This window comes from Eleutherodactylus coqui, chromosome 5 (genome assembly GCF_035609145.1).
Source record: "Eleutherodactylus coqui strain aEleCoq1 chromosome 5, aEleCoq1.hap1, whole genome shotgun sequence".
Taxonomy (NCBI): domain Eukaryota; kingdom Metazoa; phylum Chordata; class Amphibia; order Anura; family Eleutherodactylidae; genus Eleutherodactylus; species Eleutherodactylus coqui.
The window spans coordinates 53,581,915-53,599,606 of record NC_089841.1 but is presented as its reverse complement, the minus strand read 5'-3'; the positions used below and the strand labels follow the sequence as shown (position 1 = coordinate 53,599,606).

The following is a 17,692-nucleotide window of genomic DNA, read 5'->3' as shown; positions in this document are numbered from 1 at the left end:
GCTTTCAGCAAACCCATTCTGGACAGCTCCGGCTGTCTACACAGAAGACGTAAGAGGAGGAGAGGGCTCGGACATGGCCAGGAGCAGCACTGGCCCGTCTGATAGAGCTCGCTGAGCAGCACACACACACTCACCCCCTGCCCCCTAACCTGCACTCAGCACTGCACTCTGACACCCACTCACCCTGACACCCACTCACCCTCTAACTACCCCAGAGGCCTTAAAAACTGCCCCACACCCACCCATGGACTGAATGAAGACCGCCTATAACGCCTTTAGATGCCTAACCAAAGATCTGGATGCTTGCACCATGAACCCAGAGATGACAATGGACAGTATTGGCAGTTTGCATGGTGGAAACAGCCATGAGCAGGATCTGATGAGCAGCCACAGCCCTCACCATCACCGAAGGATTCACCAGGACCTCACTATCCCATCTTCCAGGTCAGCAATGGTCTCCAGCATGGCTTCCATCCTGGACGGGGCTGGGGACTACCGGCCAGAGCTGTCCATCCCTCTGCACCATGCCATGAGTATGCCCTGTGACTCCTCACCCCCTGGGATGGGCATGAGCAGCACCTACACCACCTTAACCCCACTGCAGCCTTTGCCCCCTATCTCTACTGTGTCTGACAAATTCCATCACCCCCATCACCATGCCCATCATCACCACCACCACCACCAGAGGCTTTCGGGCAACGTCAGTGGTAGCTTCACCCTCATGAGGGATGATAGAGGGATCCCAGCCATGAACAACCTGTACAGCCCTTACAAGGACATGACTGGCATGGGGCAAAGCTTATCCCCCTTGACAGGCAGCCCTTTGGGCAATGGTTTGGGTTCCATCCACAATACCCAACAAAGTCTCCATAACTATGGACCACCTGGCCATGAGAAAATGCTCAGTCCAAACTTTGATGCCCACACTGCCATGCTGGCAAGAGGGGAACAGCACCTCTCTAGGGGTCTGGGCACTCCACCTTCTGCCATGATGTCCCACATCAATGGGATGCACCACACCGGTCACCCCGCTCAATCCCACGGGCCCGTGTTGACTTCCAGCCGTGACAGGCCGCCCTCCTCCTCCGGATCCCAACTCAGTAACTCTGGACAATTGGAAGAAATTAATACCAAAGAAGTGGCTCAAAGAATTACAGCAGAGCTGAAAAGGTACAGCATCCCCCAGGCTATCTTTGCCCAGAGGGTTCTGTGTAGGTCACAGGGTACCCTATCAGACCTGCTAAGGAACCCTAAACCTTGGAGTAAACTGAAATCTGGGAGGGAGACTTTTAGAAGAATGTGGAAATGGCTGCAGGAGCCGGAGTTCCAGAGGATGTCAGCTCTCAGGCTTGCAGGTGAGTAGCAAAGATGCAGTAGTGCTTCTTCTAGCACCACCATACACTGTGCCCAGTGCTTGCTCTGTGCCACTGCAGAGACCATGTCTGCATCTGGACTTGTCTTAGGGCTTATTCGCACTGGTATATTTTATGCATGTAATATGAACAATATAAACCCCCTTGATTTGCACTTGGTGTATTCAGCATTGAGTTTTTTATGCATATGAAAAGAATTGCAGCATGTCCTATTTTGGTCCCTATCATGGACTGAAATTGCCCATTAAAGTCTATGGGATCATGTCAAATGAAGCAGTTGCTTGCATATTCGCTGCAGTTTTACACATGTTAATAGTAGAAAAAACAAATATTGACATCAATTGGGCTCGCTTGCATTTTTTTTGCATGTGTGAATAAAAAGCAGTGAACACGAATGGAATACGCGTGCAAAAAAAATGTATGTGCACCTAATATGCGCGCAGTAAAAACGCTGAATATTTCACGGGACAAAATTGCATATGCCCGTGTGAATAAGGCCTTAATGACGGTTTTCCAAAAAATGGAACTTGGACCCCATAAACTAGACTCATTCTTGCAGATCAGTCCACCTAGGAAAAGGAGCATGGTCATATTTGGTCTTGCCACTCACTGCCCCAATAGAGGCATAGAACTGAGCCTCTGTATAGCCTGCAGAGTCGTGTATTCGATATACAGTAGAGAACAACAGGCTACCTAAAAGCCACTATACAAGCAAGTGCATTTGGTCTCCAAGTTTAGCAGCTTTTTAATATTCGGAGATAAAAGAGTTAAAAATACTCAACATCACGTCTTTATAATCTCGTCATTCGGTATATTATGTCCATATTATACTCTTGCTACAGTGTGGAAAACATCCAGAAAAAGCAAAAAGAGAAAAAAAAAAATCTCAGGGCTTTCAATTGATTTTTAGATTCCCTCTTATGAGAATTGTGTGTGTTTATCTGCGCCTTCTAGTGGCCAGTGGGTGAACTGCACCCATCTATTGTTCTGGGGTTGCTTCTGGACTGTTGTGGTAATAAAAATGAAATCTATGTAGAATCCAGAGAATGTATTTATTATGAATTATGCTGTTATGAGAGATGATGTTTTGCAAAGATCGCACTGCAGTGGAAACATTTTTGTTGTGGAAACATGCATGGTGGTGGACTGCTAATCTGCATATATTATAGCTTGCTATAGTGGACTATAATGTGCATGCATAGGGTAAATGATTGTGTGAAAGGTGATTGTGCACCTTGTATGGTTGGGAACAAAAGAGCCGTCTAGAACAATGCACTATGACTACAGAACAATGCACTATGACTACAGAACAATGCACTATGACATGCATAGACAATGTCATAACCTTATCCATAAGAGTGCAGCATGGTATTCATATACACTATCTCCAGCATGTCCTCATGCATTCTGCAAGCCTTCCAAGTGTCTGCCTCCTGTATAATGCTAATCATTGGTTATTGATTAAATAAAAATACAGCAGATCAATGGGATATTTTTAGCTGCAGTTTGGCTCCAGACACTACAAATCCAGTAATTCATAGATGCGGCTTCTGTGTCACCGTCCTGCATGGTATAATGACCTTTATACAAGGCTATAACATGCCAGGCTCGCCACGTCCTCTCGTCTGTAATATACTTGTGGCTGGCATTCTCCAGCTCTGCACTTGACAATTAAACTCACAGCATTTGTCCTTTTCCACTTAATTAGAAGGCTGTAAAAAAGAGGCCTCTGCTAGACAAGGAGAAGAGTCCTAGTTGCATGCTGGTCACGTATAGAGTCACCACACTATAGGGGCTTGTTATCTGCTGGTGATATTAATCATTGCTTGCAAACTGCTGCTGATAATAAAAGGGCTGCTAATAAATCCTCCTGTTTATAGAAGTACCCCCAATATATGGGTATATCCCCAATTCATGGAAGGGGCTACAGTACATGGAAGTATCCCCCATACATGGAAGTATCCCCAGTGCATGGAGGTATTACCTGTAGATGGAAATATCCACAGTACGTAGCTATTACTAGTACATGGAGATATACACAGAATGTGGAGGTATCACTAGTAAGTGTGAATAACTACAGTATGTGGGGATATTACTAGTACATGGAAATGGCTAGTAAATAGAAGTATCCCCAGTACATAGAGATACTACTAATAAATGGAAGTATCCCCAGTACTTGGAGATATTACCAGTGAATGAAAATATCCACTCTATGTGTGGGTATTACTATTGAGAGGAAATATCTACAGTACATGGAGATATTACTAATAAGTAAAAGTATCCCCAGTACAAGGGGATATTACTAGTCAATGGAAATATCCACAGTGCATGGAGAAATCACTAGTAAATTTGAAATATCCCCCGTAATGGAGATATTACTATTAAGTAGTATTCCCCTACATAGATATATTACTAGTATATAGGCATATCCGTAGTATATGGAGGTATATCCTCAGTATAATGAAGTATTATAAGCAAATGGAAGTATTCTGAATGTATGGAATTATCTGCAGCATGTAGAAGAATCTCAGTACTGGGTGGTACTATTACTAAATAGAAGTATTACCAGTACATATAGGAATTACTAAGAAATCGAAGTATTCCCAGTTCATGGAGGAATTACTAGTACATGGAAGTAACTCCAGTAGATAAAGTACTAGTAAATGGAAGTGTCCCTAGTAATAGAGGTGGATGTAGTTTTATGGAAGTGCCCCCAACAAATAGAGGCGTTACTAGTAAATAAAAGTATCCACAGTACATGGAGATACTACTAGTAAATGGAAATATCCCTGTACATGGAGACATTACTAGTACATTGAAATATCCACAGTACATGGAGATATTACTAGTAAATGTAAATTTTTACAGTGCATGGAGGTATTATTATTAAATTTAAGTACCCCCAGTATATGGAGGTATTATTATTTAGTAGTATTACCCTACATGGAACTATTACTAGTAAATTGAAGTATCCCTAGTACATCGAGGTATCCCTAGTATATCAATGTGTTATTAGCAAATAGAAGTATTCTGAATGTATGGAAATATCTGTAGTACATAGAACAATCTCCAGTACTTGGCAGTACTATTACTAAATAGAAGTATTACTAGTACATATGGGAATTACTAATAAATGTAAGAATCCCAAGTTCAATGAGGTATTACTAGTAAATGGAAATATCCCTGGTTCATGGGGGAATTACTAGTAAATGGAAGTATCCCCAGTTCATGGGGGTATTACTAGTAGATGGAAGTAACTCCAGTAGATCAAGTAATTACTAGTAAATGGAAGTATCTCTAGTAATAGAGGTATTACTAATAGGTGGACGTACGTCTATGGAAGTGCCCCAAACATAAAGAGGTGTTGCTAGTAAAAAGTATCCACTTTACAAAGATTTTATTAGTAAATGTAAATATCCCCATTATATAGAAATATTACTAGTATATGGAAGTATCCCTAGTACAGGAATGTCTTCTTGGCAAATTAAAATATCTCCAAGTACTCCTGTAAATGGTCATATCTGCAATATGTAGAAAGATCTGAAGCAGCTCAAAGTAGTCCAACTCTATGGTAATATTCACATCGTGTGATAATATACCAATGTCATGGGTGTATTTCCTGTATAGACCTATCCCCTGCACATAGAAATTCCTGCCGTACATATAAGTGTCTGAGGTTTCCCTAGTAGGTTTTCACAATATATGGCAATATCTCAGTACAGTACATAGACAAATACCTTGTAAATTGAATTTTCACAGTCCATGAAAGTTTTCCAATACATAGCCAGTATCCCCATGACAGGGAGATGTCCCATTATGTAGAATTCTCCCCTGTGAATAGAGATATCTGCACTAGATGATAGTATCCCCATTATACAGAGGTATGTCCTGTATATGCAGGTATTTAATGCTCACAATCTGAGATGTCGAATGTTTCTGACTCACTTTTTGACCTGCATCTAATAGTCTGACATATGTATCTTCCAATGCATCTTATAGTCCTATAGTAAAGCATATATAAGGTTAACATAAGACCCAAAGCACCAGGTAACTGCGCTGTTTAACCATTTGCTGCGATCACATCGCGCTGTGTTGCTTGTCAGGCTATTGTATGGCTGTATCAATGGATTTAGGGTATTGTGCGAATGAAGAGCCAGAGGGTGAACACAAGCCATTTCCATGAATTATTGATAGAAATCTCAGCTCTGTAGAGGAAGAATAGGGGTCATTTGCTTTGGGTTAAACAGGCGAAAATCTTGGAGTCTGGGGTCTTGTAGATCAGACGCTCTTGTCCTATACCCCCCAAGCTGAGGCGCTTCTCTTCAAGGTGAAGGAGCTGGAGTTGCCCTTTGCATTGAGCAGTGGTGATAAATCTCCTTTGTTCTGCTCCTCTATCACCAGTTAAAATCCTTGCCGGAAAATTAAGAAATAAGTGTATAAATATCTACAATAGGCGTCTTCTTCTACGTCGCTGCTAGGCCGCCATAGGCGCGTTAGGATTGATTTTTCGTGGGATGCGGAATGAGGTGTTGAATATTTATTCGCTACGGAGGGGGCTTGTTGATATTAGAAAATAACGATGGGCCTTGTTTGTTTTCATGTTCCTTTCTCAATACATTCCCATGATTAGAACAGTGCACTTAAGAAGATTTGATCCAACCCATCTCCACGTTTATTGATTTTGGATGAGTCTCCTCCTGGCAGACCCTCAAGCCCACCCCTGAAACTTGGGTGAACCAAAATATAGATTGGGGGGTAGAATTGAGTTTCCAAGTGTGAGAGGCTTCTAAAAAAAGACTACTAATTAATGAAATTAATGAACTAATTCCAACTATGTCATGCACCCCTTTCAATTATTATATATATATATATTTTTTTTTTTTTGTGCCTTATCATAAGTCATATAATATTGATAGAGGAGGATTATCAGGCCATCTGCATCTATATGCAACTGTTTTTTATTTTTTACGATATTAAAGAATTTTAGATTTTTTTTTTAAGGAAATGTAATGAATTTTGTTGATACTTTATCCTCTATTGGAATTTGATTTTTATTATTTATTTAGTTTTTACTTAATTCATTATTTGTATCCACACACTTAACCTATTTTATATGTGATTTTCTATATAGAAGCACATATGGTTTTACTAAACGTAACTAATGATTTTTGACAATTTTTGTCTATACTCTATTGTTAAAACATTTTAAGATTCCATATCTTTACACCTCATTGTCATTTTTTTTCATACTCAGCTTCCAAAGCTCAGATTTTAATTTCCCTTGAGTTCTTTTCTTTCTTTATGTTTATACAAAGGTGTCTAATCTAAACGTTGGTCATGGATTTAGCTTAAGTAATTTTTAATATAGAAGTGATGATATTATTATTAATAAGAGTAATTGAGAATTACAGTATTAATAATCATGGTATTTCTATGCGTACACAAACACATTAATAATATTCTTGTTTAGTTAATAAATTAAAAATGTAGAATAAAAAAAGACCAATTCAAAATCTCTATAACAGTAATTATATCAATAGTCCAACAGTCCAACCAAAATCCTACTAGTAATACCAATATTAGTAATGTCAATATTGCATACCTCAGTATTGCATACTTTTCCTGCATATATATAAATATATAAATATATAAATATATAAATATATATATATATATATATATATATATATATATATGTGTGTGTTTCTTTTTGATAATAACAGCAATAGGCTTCTTATTATGAGCATTAGATTTCCCCCTCGTTATCAGTTTTCTTTTCGAATACAGTAGAAGATATATAATAAAGTACTAGACATTCTGTGCATTTAGCACCATCCAGATGAGGTTGGCCGAGAAGGTTTCTGTGCCTGAATCTATGTAAACTCGTCCGTGTGGCCGTGTATGAGGTGATGGCAAAGGCCTGCACTGCCGCCACCTCTAGGATTGGTCACTTGTAGTTATTCTATAAGCTAGTTTTATACTCTGCTCTCATAATTGATTGTTGGAATATATAGAACCGTCTTTTATTACTAGTCGCACCCAGTACACAACCAGCGCACCCACAAGATATTGATCTGCAAGTCATCTGTCTTATTTCCAGTATAGAGACAAAATGGACTTCTCAGACCCCCTCCTCCAAAGCCTTGTAAATCCCCCTCCCCCAATACAGACAAAATCTCCTCCATCTATAGGACTGGGGACACCTCAGTAATTTTACCCAATCCAAAATACATATTTTTGTCATCTCATGTCTCACTATCTCATATTTGTGTGTATATACTATATGATATAGAGTGTATACATCATATTGTACATTATATATTACATTGTATGATGTATAGTATGCATACTATATGCACTGAAGATTATAAAGAGTGTATATATTATATGGAAAGTGTATATTATATAATATTCTATTTAATACACTCTATATAATGTTGTAGATTATGTGAGGTATATATTATATCTATTGTGGATTATATAGAGTGCATTTTATATGGAGAGTAGGTATATATTATATAATATACTATTTAATGCATGCACTCTATATTATATTGTAGATTATATTAGGTATATATAATGTATCTATTGTAGATTATGTAGAGTGCATTTTTTATGGAGCTTAGTTATATAATGCATAGACTATATTATATTCTAAATTAGTATATACTGTATATATATATATTATATGCGTTGCATATTATATAGAGTATATAGATTGGTTTGATAGTAGATAACAGTTTAAATATATTGTATATGGTGTGTGTATTTTACATAATATATATATTATGTTGTACATATCACATAGTATGTATATTTGATATCTTTTGTATATTACATATATTGTATAATACACAGTGTAAATATAATTTCTATATATAGTGTAGAGTATATGTTGTACATTATATGGAGCAGAGTTTCTCCATGTTTCTAACCAAGTATCCCCAAATGTATAAGATGAAGCCCCCCCAAGGCCCCAATCATACACTGTGTTCCACATGAATATGCCTCATTATATAAAGTATATATTGTATACTATATACAGGATTGGGTATATGTTATATAGAGTGTGGTCTTTGTGTGCGTCTGTGTAGATATATATATGTACAGAAAGAGAGACTTTGGCACATCAGCAGGCTATGTATGATGCAGGCTACATATAGTATATCGTGCGTGGTGTGCACCGCTGGCGGCGGATCATGGCCTGGTAAGTGGAGAAAACAGACAAGTCTTTGTGTGGGTCATAAAATACACCCTCCCCTGATAATGTCATCAGGACGCGGAATTTGACTTCTCTAATCTTTGCTGGGGTTCAATAAGAGACTGATAATAACGCCTGGCGATAACACTGCTCAGTATGGGGTGGCCGCCAACCAGGGCTTTAACCCTCCCGCTGCCTCTTCATAACCTAATTTTGTCATTTTTGACCTATTTCAGAATGTCGCCAGTGTGGTGGTTTGATTAGTCTGAAATGATTGGGGTTTCACTATATGTGACTGTAAAAAAGTAGTGTCTAGAGTGTCAGCTCCTAGAGCCACTTATTATCCAGGGGGTAAAACATATGATGGTGACGTGAGATGTTTCATTTATTTGGTCTTGCATGGGAGAGATCTAAAGAGAGCAATTATAATAAGGGGCTAGATTGTCAGCTCTCAGGGCCAGTAACAATCCTGAGGGTTGGAGATATGGAGATGACCTGTGGGGGTTTGTGGTCTTCTCATTGATCTGCATGTGTTATCGCTGTGGATGGGGAGCCGCCGTCCTGTGATGGAGGAGAGGGAAACCTTTCTTATTGATTACATTGATCTGATACAAAACCGCAAAGTTACAGACCCCGCCGCTCGCACGAGGGATGGATTACTGCTTCTTAAAGGGGTTTTCCATGCAGAGACCGCATGGACTATCAAGTGATCTGACAACGGGCAATTCCAAGAATCCGGGGGAACCTGGAACCCCATTACTATTGAAAAAGTGACTACAAATGCGTGATTCTCTGGTTTGTCTATAGGAGGATTGTACACTAGAATCAAGATCGACCTCGCATGAGGGGTCTCTCCTCTGCCGATTGTGCTGGACTGGGCACCCTTGTTTTTGGGATCATCCAGGGGGGACCCAGCGATTGGCCTTCTGTTCAGACATCTCTGTCATAAATCAATCTGGGAGGAAAACACATTTAACATGGCGGACATAGTTGAATATTGATATTCATACCCAGAGGCGTAACTTCAAGTTTCTGAGCCCCAATGCAAAGTCTGCAACCAATTATAATACCTTATTCATAGGCCTGAGCTCCCTATATGGAGAGGAGAGGCCTTATGGGCCCCCTAAGTCTCCTGGGCCCGGGTGCAACCGCATCCCTTATAGTTATGCCCCTGTTCATACAGATGGGACCTCATGGATGAGCACCGTGGGGGCCGCTGCTAATGGCAACTGCTTAAAGCAACTTGGAGGAAAACGATAATTTGACTAGTTGCTATGAGCAACATGTCCACTTCCTGTCTATAATACAAGGTGGGCCACGGAAAAGTAGGCCACCACCGTACTCTTATGAAACATGAGGTAAAATGAAAGCTGCACTGTGATTCGTTGCTAGGGACAACAAGGACACGTTTTCTTTTATACAGCTTTCATAAGAGTATGGTGCTGGGATACTTCTCCGTGGCCGCCCTGTAGTTTTTATACAGGATGCCTATTCTGGTTATTACAGGTCTCCAGAAGTTTATATACTATATGGTCAGTAATAATAATAGCGAAGAGCTGTAGAGCTGGGAGATGTAGTTGAGCATGAGCAATGTAGACTAGGCCTCATCCCATCTATCTATCTATCTATCTTATATCTATCTATTTCCTATCTATCTTTTTCTTTCTATCTATCTATCTATCTATCTATCTATCTATCTATCTATATCCTATCCATGTATCTATCTATGTATCTATTTTATATCTATCTAGCTCATATCTATCTGACTATTTAATATCTATCTCCTATCAATCTATCTATGTATTTCCAATATCTTTCTCTTTTAAATTTATCTAGTTTTTTAGTATCTTATATCTGTCTATCTACCTATCCATTTATTTTTTATATTTTTATATCTATGTATCTCCTATCTATCTATCTATTTATCTATCTATCTATCTATCTATCTATCTATCTATCTATCTATCTATCTATCTATCTATCTATCTATCTATCTATCTATCTCCTATCTATCTCCTATCTATCTCCTATCTATCTATCTATCTATCTATCTATCTATCTATCTATCTATCTATCTATCTATCTATCTATCTATCTATCTATCTATCTATCTATCTATCTCATATCTATCTATCTATCTATCTATCTTGTATCTATCTATCTATCTATCTATCTATCAATCTATCATCTATCTATCATCTATCTATCATCTATCTAGCTATCTCATATCTATCTATCTCCTATCTATCTATCTATCTATCTCATATCTATCTATCTATCTATCTATCTATCTATCTCATATCTATCTATCTCCTATCTATCTATCCATCTCATATCTATCTATCTATCTCATATCTATCTATCTCATATCTATCTATCTATCTCATATCTACCTATCTATCTCATATCTATCTATCTATCTCTCTCATATCTCTATCTATCTATCTGATATCTATCTATTTATCCCATATCTATACCATATCTATCTATCTATCTGTCTATCTATCTATCTCTCTCTCATCTATCTATCTATCTATCTCATATCTATCTATCTATCTATCTATCTCATATCTATCTATCTATCTATCTATCTATCTATCTATCTATCTATCTATCTCCTATCTATCTATCTATCTATCTATCTATCTATCTATCTATCTATCTATCTATCTATCTTTATTTCTATCTATCACTGTACACTAGAGGTTCCCAAACTTTTTTGCCCCGTAGAGTACTTGCCGGTTATTTTGTTTTCTGTAGACCCTAAGGCCAGTGGCACATGACCTGTTCAGATTCTGTATGTGGGAACCCTCAGCGGGATCCGTTCTTGTGCTCAGCCGTTATCCCCGCATACCTGTCCTTTCTTCTTCTTTTTGGACATGCACAGTACAGATTTTTCTTTTAAAACCCTGCATTTCCTGTGTCATCGCTGTGTCATCCACGACCTTTCCGCAATATCAATTGTAAAAGGGCCACAGGTTGAACAACTTCCATCGACTACAATGGAGGCCATCCACGCGGAATCCGCTTAAAAATAGAACATGCCGTGACTTTCCTCAGTGAGCAGAGAGTCGCTATTGTTTTTCGCTCGTGTGTAGAAAAAAGGAATTTTCGATAGCATGTTTTGGGCAATATTTGCTGTGGAATCCGGATGTGGACAACCACTCTGAATACCGCAAATCCGCCCGTGTGCAGGTGGCCTAATATTGAATTTTCCTTAACTTATTAACCTCTTTCCTGTTTCAGGACGTACATTTACGTCCTTCAGCGTCGGGGTATGTATGAAGAGAGATCGAGGCGCGACCTCTCTTCTTACAATGCCAGCGTCAGCTGTTTATTACTACGCAGGCAATAGCTGCAATCGGCCACGTGGCCGATCGCGACTATTAACCCTTTAAATGCCGCTGTCAAATATTTGGATTTGGAACTAAGCAAATCGGAACCTCGTAAAATTCTTACATTATCATTGAAATCTCATATTTATCTATCTCATATATACAATCTATATACTATCTAGCTATCTATCTCATATCTATCTATCTATCTATCTATCTATCCCTCTATCCATCTATCTATCTATCTATCTATCTATCTATCTGTCTATCTCTTAGGCCCTTCTCGCACAAGCGGTTATTTTACCGCTTAGTACACAGCTCTATGTATGTCAGTGGGTCCTCTTACACTAGCATTTTTGCACTGCATATTTTGCATGCATCATATTCTAGTTTTGGTGTTTCAGTGCATATTTCACGCACTAAATTGCCAATTGAAATAAATGTGGTGTCTAAAAAACCCAGTAAATACACTATTGCATGCGTAATATTGCGTTTTGCTGAGTTTTTTTTTAGGCATGTCACTATGCCAGTGGGGGGGGGGGGGGGGAGTTTTGACATTATGAGTTTGCTTGCCAGCATTGGTGTGATAGGGGTGTTCTTCCATTGAAGCCCTGTCAAACCCCTAGCTTCCGGGTGGTGACAAGATACAATAACACCCTAGCATTGTTACTGCGCAAAATACACAGACATTCGCGCACAAAAACATCTGGAAATGCAACTCTGCACACAGTAAAACGCTGCGTAAAAATCGCAGTGTTTTTACAGTCGCTGGTGTGAGAATGGCTTTAATTTTCTTATTTCTCTCTGTCATATTTATCTGTCGATCTGTCTACTGTATGATATATATATATATATATATATGTATATAATGTGTAATATTCTACCTGTCTACATGGAAACTTTCCTTTTATCCAACAGTAATGAGATTTGCCAATCTCCAGATTATCAGACATTCTGGATCACTAGGTGGCCATAGATTTTATGAAACTGACTAGAGCTATTCTCTGCTTTTAATCAGAGGGGTCTCACTTTATTTCCGATCAGTCTTCTGCTTCTGATTTTATGAGATTGCAGTTCATCTTGCAGGAAACAAATGTAATTGATACCGGATTAAAGGAATGTCTCCATATTAATAGAGTCATATCTGGGCATCGGTATGTGTAGCAGAGCCACACTGATGGAAATGACTGAGGGTTGCTCCTTCTACAATCAGAGTTATCTACAGAAGTCATTAGCTTGTTAGCTGCTACATAGATAGAGACAGATGAGGGAGCCCTTCTGACTGTTTGCTCTACAGAGACCAAAGAGCAGAGTCCAGCAAGCATGTAGTATAAGAGCACAGCGGCTGTCCTGCCACTGTGGAGACACAGTAGAGCTCTCATCAATATACATTCTGTCCTCATTTCCATCGTTTGCTGCTGCTGAGTCACATGTAGTGAACATTAGGCTTTGGTCGCATCTACGTTAAAGAGTCGTCACATATTTTGTCATATTTGACAAAAAAATATGCCAGCAGCAACTAGACCTAGAAATGATTTGCAAGAACTGAATTTGTTATGGTTCCCTACAGGCTCCAGCAGAATCTCTAAAAAAGTTGTGCTTTCTGTGGTGCACTGAGCTCAATGGGCAGCGTACTATATAGATTGGTTTATTGCCCAGCTGTAATGTACAGTGCTGTAATCTCATGTTACAGAGGAACTGAAGTGGGTGATGAAAAGATCTATCTATCACATATCTATCTATCTCGTATCTATCTATCTCCTATCCATCTTTCTATCTCCTATCTATCTATATATCTATCTCCTATCTATCTATATATCTATCTCATATCTATCTCCTATCTATCTATCTCATATCTATCTATCTATCTATCTTCTATCTATCTAACATCCATCCATCTCATATCTTTCTATCTATCTATCTATCTCCTATCTATCTATCTATCTATCTATCTATCTATCTCATATCTATCTATCTATCTATCACATATCTATATATCTTATATCTCTCTCATATCTATTTATATATCTATCTATCTATCTATCTATCTATCTTCTATCTATCTAACATCCATCCATCTCATATCTTTCTATCTATCTATCTATCTATCTCATATCTATCTATCTATCTATCTATCTATCTATCTATCTATCTATCTAATATCTATCTCATAGCTATCATCTATTTCATATCTATATATTCATCTCATCTCATATTTATCTATTTAATATCTCTCCATCTATCTCATATCTATCTATCTCATATCTATCTAATATTTATCATCTATTTCATATCTTTCTCTCAAATCTATCTATCTATCTATCTATCTATCTATCTATCTATCTATCTATCTATCTATCTATCTATCTATCTATCTGTCTATCTATCCCATATCTATCTATCTATCTCCTATCTATCTGTCTATCTATCCCATATCTATCATATCTATCTATCATCTATCTCATATCTATCTATCTATCTATCTATCTCATATCTGTCTATTCATCTCAGATTTATCTACATATCTATCTATAGGTTATCTATCTAATATCTATTATCTATTTCATATCTATCTATCTATCTATCTATCTATCTATCTATCTATCTGTTATCTATTTCTCATATCTATCTATCTATCTATCTATCTATCTCATAGCTATCTCATATCTATCTAATATTTATCATCCATTTCATATCTTTCTCTCAAATCTATCTATCTATCTATCTATCTATCTATCTATCTATCTATCTATCTATCTCATATCTATCTAATATCTCTCTATCTATCTCATATCTATCTATCTATCTATCTATCTATCTATCTAATATCTATCTATCTATCTAATATCTCTCTATCTATCTCATATCTGTCTATTCATCTCAGATTTATCTACATATCTATCTATCTCTGTTATCTATCTAATATCTTTCTATTTCATATCTATCTCTCATATCTATCTATCTATCTATCTATCTATCTATCTATCTATCTATCTATCTATCTATCTATCTATCTATCTATCTATCTATCTATCTATCTATCTCATATCTATCTATCTACCAATATCTATCTATCTATCTATCTCATATCTATCTATCTTATATCTATCCATCCATGTGTGTATTCATCTATCTTTACTTTGGAGACATTGCTGATGTACATTAGTTTCAGGTGGAGGCTGGGTGATGATGAGATACCTCAGTGTGTACACCAGGGGGTGGTGTCAGTCTCTGGTGTGGTTTGGTCAGTGAGAGGTCCCCCTGGCATTGTATTCCTCCTGCAGGGATGACACTACTCCTCCTCGCACACTTTGTGCTGTGTCCACTGAAAATATTGCATCAATTATTTATATTTCCACATTGCTGAATCACAGGGGGGAGGGGCAGGAGAAGCAGTGAAACACAATCACTGCCAGTGGCTGCAAGTCAGGGGGGTGAGCTCACGTGCGCAGTGCATTATAATGGCCCACACTGCTGGCCGCACACATGGCTGCCACTCTGCTGGCACTAAAGCCTGGATGCTCTACAAGCTGTGCTGAGTGCTTGCAGCTACACAAAGCCTCCAAATCCACCGCAGCCTGGTCAACAGCTCCACCTATGGGCAATATGTGGCATTACAGCTTCTTCCTTTGTGCCCTTATATTGTTTCTAGAAAGCTGGAGTAATGCACAATGTGACTGCTGATAAGCAAATGGTTAATCAAAGGGTCCAGATACATAGCATGCGGGTGTATAATAGTGCAGATGTAGCAGAACTGACTTTGTCATTTGCAACAACACATGATTAAGTCGCAATGTGTTACCTGTGGATTTACAAAGGAATACAAGTATACCGGTGGGATTGTCTTAAAGGGGTTGTACCATAATTACAAGTTATCCCCCATCCACAGGATAGGGGATAACTTGCTAACCGCTAAGACCCCCGCTGCTCTGCCTGTCACTGCAGTGGTCGCTTCTTCCCTCTGCAGTGAGGTCAATGTGAATGGACATTCATTTCCATTAAGGCCTCCTTCAAATGACCGTATGTGTTTATATGTTCACCGTATGCATCATATAATTGCATGAATAAAGTTTTACAGCGCTCCACTCTCTAGTAAAGCCGTTCACACAACTGTTTGCGTAATACGTTCACCTGTAAGGATCGTATATTCGCATTAAATAAAATAAAGGGAGGAAAGAGCAAGTTGCAGGCTGATACTTCTGTGCTAGCCGATCGATCGGTTTATTTTAGCGATCCTTCCCGGGGATTAGAATGGCAATTAAATGCCTAATTAGGGCAAGCTGTCTTCTTTTCCCAGCACTGTATGCAGGGAAACTCCCTCCCCCTCCCTTGTTTCCAGCTCCCATAGAAGTCTATAGGAGCTTTCTGTGTATCACGTCAAAAGATAGGGTAAGACCTATCTTTTCACATGCCGTATAAAAAAAGGCGACCGAAAACGGTCACATATGTCCTATTTTTTTGCGTGATTTTTTTAGGCATTACAAAAAACCCTTTGTCTGAGTTAACCCATTGAAATCCAATACTTTGCGTGGCCGCATTTTATGGGTGTGCCGAAATGCATTAATATGGCCGTCTGAATAAGTCCTGAAAGTGAATATAGCACTTCTGTGACCAGAGCTTTATTCAGTTTCCTTCTGACTGCAGGGAGTGCAGTAACTCTACAGTGAGGAGGGCGGCGTGTCAGCAGTGAGACCCCCACGATCAGCACGTTATGTCCTATCCTGTGGATGGGGGATTACTTGTGATTGTGGTACAATCCCTTTAAACAGTACAGATGCAACAGAGCTGATTTTGGCAGTCAACCCTGTTGAGCATCTTGATAACTTTCTGAGTTTCAGGGGTTTTAGGAAAATACATTTTCATCATATTATAAATTAACCCTTTGCAATCCAATTTTGGATTCAGGGTTTCCTAGGGGGCTTTCTCTTTCTGCCATTATACAATGGAGCCATCTGCTGGCTAGAGCCAGTACTGCGGTATGGGACATGCTGGAGAGGCCCCCAACAACAGAGCAGCCAGTAATATACAGTAAGAATACCCTGCTGGATGTCTTCTGACATTGGAACTGTGCAGCCTTCAAATAGAATGTCTTTAGACGTCAGACAGTGGATTGGAAAGGGTTAAAAGTTCTACAACTTTGTGATTCAGTTCTTCACCAATTTCACCATCTGTGTTTGCTGTCAGTGAACATTATTAATCCCTGTACATAATGTAGCTGGTCCTGCTCTCAAATGAGAAGTGGATACAATTGTATCCAGTATAGACAATGCTCTGTGAGCTCAGCAGCCTGGACTCCAGACTGATATGTTGTACATAGCTAGTCCTGCTCTTAGCTGAGAAGTGGATACAATTGTATCCAGTATAGACAATGCTCTGTGAGCTAAACCGCCCCGGACTCCAGACTGATACATTGTACATAGCTAGTCCTGCTCTCAAATGAGAAGTGGATACAATTGTATCCAGTATAGACAATGCTCTGTGAGCTAAACAGCCAGGACTCCAGACTGATACGTTGTACATAGCTAGTCCTGCTCTCAGCTGAGAAGTGGATACAATTATATCTAGTATAGACAATGCTCTGTGAGCTCAGCAGCCTGGACTTCAGACTGATACATTGTACATAGCTAGTCCTGCTCTCAGCTGAGAAGTTGATACAGTTGGATGCAATCTCAACAATGCTCTGTGAGCTAAATACAATCTAGTAGTTTGTTGCAATGTATCAGTCCAAGTTCTTTAGCTCACAAATCATGCATATGCCGTATTTTAGTTTCTATTCACTTCTT

At 38.7% G+C, this 17,692-nt stretch overlaps 1 protein-coding gene across 1 annotated transcript in view; it reads left to right on the top strand.

Annotated features, from left to right (window-relative positions):
- Nucleotides 1-253: 253 nt before the first annotated feature.
- ONECUT2 (one cut homeobox 2) overlaps nt 254-17,692 on the top strand; it is a 61,073-nt gene continuing 43,634 nt past the window's right edge. Inside the window, exon 1 of the mRNA XM_066601834.1 lies at nt 254-1,355. Coding sequence (XP_066457931.1) covers nt 254-1,355 — 1,102 coding nt within the window. The remainder of the gene's footprint in view (nt 1,356-17,692) is intronic.